This window comes from Aplysia californica, unplaced genomic scaffold (assembly GCF_000002075.1).
Source record: "Aplysia californica isolate F4 #8 unplaced genomic scaffold, AplCal3.0 scaffold00349, whole genome shotgun sequence".
Lineage (NCBI taxonomy): Eukaryota > Metazoa > Mollusca > Gastropoda > Aplysiida > Aplysiidae > Aplysia > Aplysia californica.
The window spans coordinates 374,272-378,035 of record NW_004797619.1 but is presented as its reverse complement, the minus strand read 5'-3'; the positions used below and the strand labels follow the sequence as shown (position 1 = coordinate 378,035).

Sequence of the window (3,764 nt, the reverse complement as noted above, 5' to 3'; positions counted from 1 at the left end):
GGGTGGCTGTTAGGTGAGATGGGGTGGGTAATCAAACGTCTTACTACACCTCAGTGTGTTGTTGGAAAGCTGAAAATATGCCATCTAACAATCGTCTTGCAGGCTGGTTTGTTTTTGTTGTCAGTTGTTTTTTTGGGAAAAGAGGGGGCAACACATTTGAGAAACATTAGGTTAAAACACAAATTGGCACTAGTAACTAACAGAAGATCTCCAATTGTGACGATTCATTAACCCTTTTAGAAACAACTTGTTTTGGTAACATGTTTTGTCATGTGCTGAGAGAACAAAAATCCCGGATGGACAAGAAAAATGTTTAGCTCACAAAGATTTGAACCACAAATTTCAGTGTGATGTCAAGGTTGCTCAAAGAGACTTGCCTTTTAGCGGTTAACTAAAACATTATCCCATTTGGGGGGGGGGGGGTCCCATGTTCCGATTTGGTGCCGAATATTGGTAGGTTATGAAGGGAATGTGTTAATCTAGTAATTTCTGTTTGAGTTAGCTTGTTCAGAATAATCTTGTTTTATTTTTGTTTTCGTTAATTTTTCCCAAAAAGATTATTAGAATTTTGACGATTTACGCTGTTGTTGTTAATGGTGATGATGATGATGATGATGATGATGATGATGATGATGATGATGATGATGATGATGATGATGATGATGATGGTGATGATGAAATTTTAAAAGTTTTTTGTTCAATCTTGCTTAAATTGTTTGCAAAATGACACAAGTTCTTGCTATTGTAGTCTCTGGACTTAATCTTCCACAGACATTCGTGGGACCTGTAGGCCCCTATTCAGTAAAGAGAATAACAGTGTCTTTCAACCAAGTTGCCATTTTGTTATAATATCGTACAGTGACTGGGCAGTGACCTCGGGCCTCGGGTGACCTTGATACATGACTTCAGATTCAAAATTGACAATCAAAAACGAAGTTTGCATAAGTTTAAACATGGCATCAAATCAGGTTCTTCTCGAGTCACTTTGTTTATTTTGATACGCTGATTCCGAAAGTGATAATTATTTTTTAAATTTGGAATGCAAAGTCAAATCCCGCGGGCGTCACAGCTCGCCGGTCCCAATTCTAACTTTGGGGTTTATATAGAAGATCAGTTAAAACTGGCAGTTGTCCGTCCGCGTCGTGATCAGAAAATACTACATGATGCAATCCTGGTTCATTAAACAAAAACAACTGTTTTGGTGATCTTCTAAAACCAGCAAGAAAGCGAGTAACTTGCGATTTATTTTCTTAATTTTGATACACTGTTTCCGAATTTGACCTTATTTTTATTATAGAACGTAGCATTCGACAAGTTTTTAAACGAAATGTTTATCATCGGCCGGCCACGTCGATACTATGGTAAATACCATCAAGACGGTGTATTCGCTCAGCACAATTGCTGTTTCTCGGACGAATTCTTTCCCTGTTTTTAAAAATAGAGTCGCTGTTCCCCCGGTGCACCGTTTAATCCTATTTAGCACTATTTAGTATAAAAACTAATAGAGTACCTTTGAAACCGGAATGTGGCTACAATGGGCTCTAAGACGTAGGAAAGTCAGCTCCACAGCAAGTTGAAGAACCTGTTGTCGACTACCCTGGTATCTAGCAGAGGAACGCAAAGAAAAAGGATACCAATGGCCTGACCTCACATTTTGTTTTCTTGTTGCAGCTATACAGTTGTCAGGTCTGGTGCCCCAGCGACCACTATGAATCTGACTGATTATTTTGAAGATTTGAAGTCAGTGAGGATTTCAGGACCACCACCTGTTCCCGCTGTAAGTGACGGTATAGCACAGTGTAATCACCCTTCCAACATTCTGATTAAGGTGGGACTATAATTGCACGTCTACCTTTGATAGGGCTGAACCAAGAAGCAGGGGATTTATGAAAACTTCCCAAGCAATACAGGGTCGACAATGACCCGTCTTGGAATCTACACAGGATGACTTGTATTTCAATTCAGGGAAATTCTGACTTAAACGTCACAAACACCATTGTCACTAAGAAATTGAATGAACAGTCAACAAATTAAACACAAAACTTGAATAGTTTAGTGTGCTGTTACTAGTTATTCCATTTGTTTCTTTCACCTCGGTTTATCTAAGTTATGTGTTCATCTCATCTCTGAAAATACTAAGCTAATATAAGCAGATTGGGGGTATTTTTAAGAACTACACTTTAAGCGTACATAGTATGCAGTGCTCTCCTTCATAAGCGACAACATGCAAGTGCCTATGATCTTTAGGAAGTAGTCAATTGTTTTCATAATTTACAACTAGTGTCCCAACACTGACATTATGAACTGCTAAGATTAACTCTTCTCAGCAGTATTCTCGGTTTCCTTAAAAGTAAGTTACTTGGCTTATTCATCCTGCCTGGCTCTCTTTGAAGAAGGGGAACTTTTGACTGTTTCACACTTGTTCCTTTTTTTTCAAGGCATTATGCAAAATTTTAGTTCAAATATGTAAGAAACCAATAAGGGATGGGGGGTGGATTAATGTTAAAAATTTGGATTTTTACAAAGACTTTTTTTCACTTTCACAGTCCACTACGCTCCTTCTTTCAAATCATAGTAGATGAAAGGAAAGTCAATTTCTCTTGGTAGCAGGGGTGATGAGTGTGAATAAAGCTATCTGAAACAACCCACACTACAATCCCAGACCTTAACTACACAAACTGGAGATCGAACCAAACATTTTAGCACGTAAAATAAACATCTGACATCGAAACTAACAAGTCACCTATTGAAACGGACTCTGTTCAGGGCAAGTTTTCGCAGGATCCAGGCTGTGGTGTTAGCAAGGGATGTTTCAGCAACTGTGAGAACCAAGTGTGCGACTGGGAATCTTCCTGGGAAGAACAGGGCTCTGACTACCGCATTGTGCTCAGGTCCACCTTCAGCGCAGACAACAAGTACCTCTCTCTGGGCTTCAATTCATTACTGGGAAAAATGGTAGACTGAACTGGGTCTAGAATACAATCAATTTATATATAAGTTATATATAACGCTTCAAAACTGCTTTGTATTGTTTGCATTTATAACTTGGTTTTATTTTGACCAGATGATAGTCCTTTGGAAGTTTAAAAAAGGTAAACTAGGAAAAAAACAACATCGAGAACGATGAAGAAAAGAACAACAGCAGCAACAATATAACAATAGCAGCAGTAACAACAAAAACACAGCAAAAAACAACAATATCAACAAGGGACATGCCAATACTACCGAAACCATAAACAGCAACAGCAAAACAAAATATAACAATTACTGTATAGCAAGAAAAACGGTCACAAAACCTACAGTTAAAACAGCAAAACAAACATCCCTTGACAACATTGCTGTTTAAGAAATAAATACCGAAGTCATGATAGTTCATAAGAAAAAAATAAATATACATTTCAGGGTATAATATCAGTTTGTGTATAATATATATATATATGTGCGTGTGTGCGTGTGTGTGTGTGTGTGTGTGTGTGTGTGTGTGTGTGTGTGTGTGTGTGTGTGTGTGTGTGTGTGTGTGTGTGTGTGTGTATAGCTTATGCGAAAGACCTGACTACCGAACCATTTTGCGTTTACCATTATTATTAATATGCTTTGGGTATTCCTGTTGTGCTTTTTATCCGTAGACGCTCACATCTTTTTAAACGAAATTGGAACGCAATGGTTAAATTCTAGAGGATTTTAAAACGTGAACGATACATAGCGATTGAAATCTGCCAATTCTATGAATTGAATCTCAATATTTAAAATGCATTAGGTTGGTG

General features: G+C 37.9%; 1 protein-coding gene across 1 annotated transcript; it reads left to right on the top strand.

Annotated features, from left to right (window-relative positions):
* Positions 1-1,056: 1,056 nt before the first annotated feature.
* LOC101848216 lies at positions 1,057-3,418 on the top strand. The gene is made up of 2 exons (XM_013085138.2): positions 1,057-1,777; positions 2,767-3,418. Exons 1-2 carry the CDS (start codon positions 1,709-1,711, stop codon positions 2,962-2,964), a joined length of 267 nt encoding a protein of 88 aa, XP_012940592.2. The 5' UTR covers positions 1,057-1,708; the 3' UTR covers positions 2,965-3,418.
* The last annotated feature ends 346 nt before the right edge of the window (positions 3,419-3,764 follow it).

Coding starts and splice junctions, on each gene's coding strand:
- LOC101848216 (XM_013085138.2), top strand. CDS start 1,709: ATGAATCTGACTGATTATTTTGAAGATTTGAAGTCAGTGAGGATTTCA. Junction 1,778..2,766: donor GACCACCACCTGTTCCCGCT/GTAAGTGACGGT, acceptor GACTCTGTTCAG/GGCAAGTTTTCGCAGGATCC.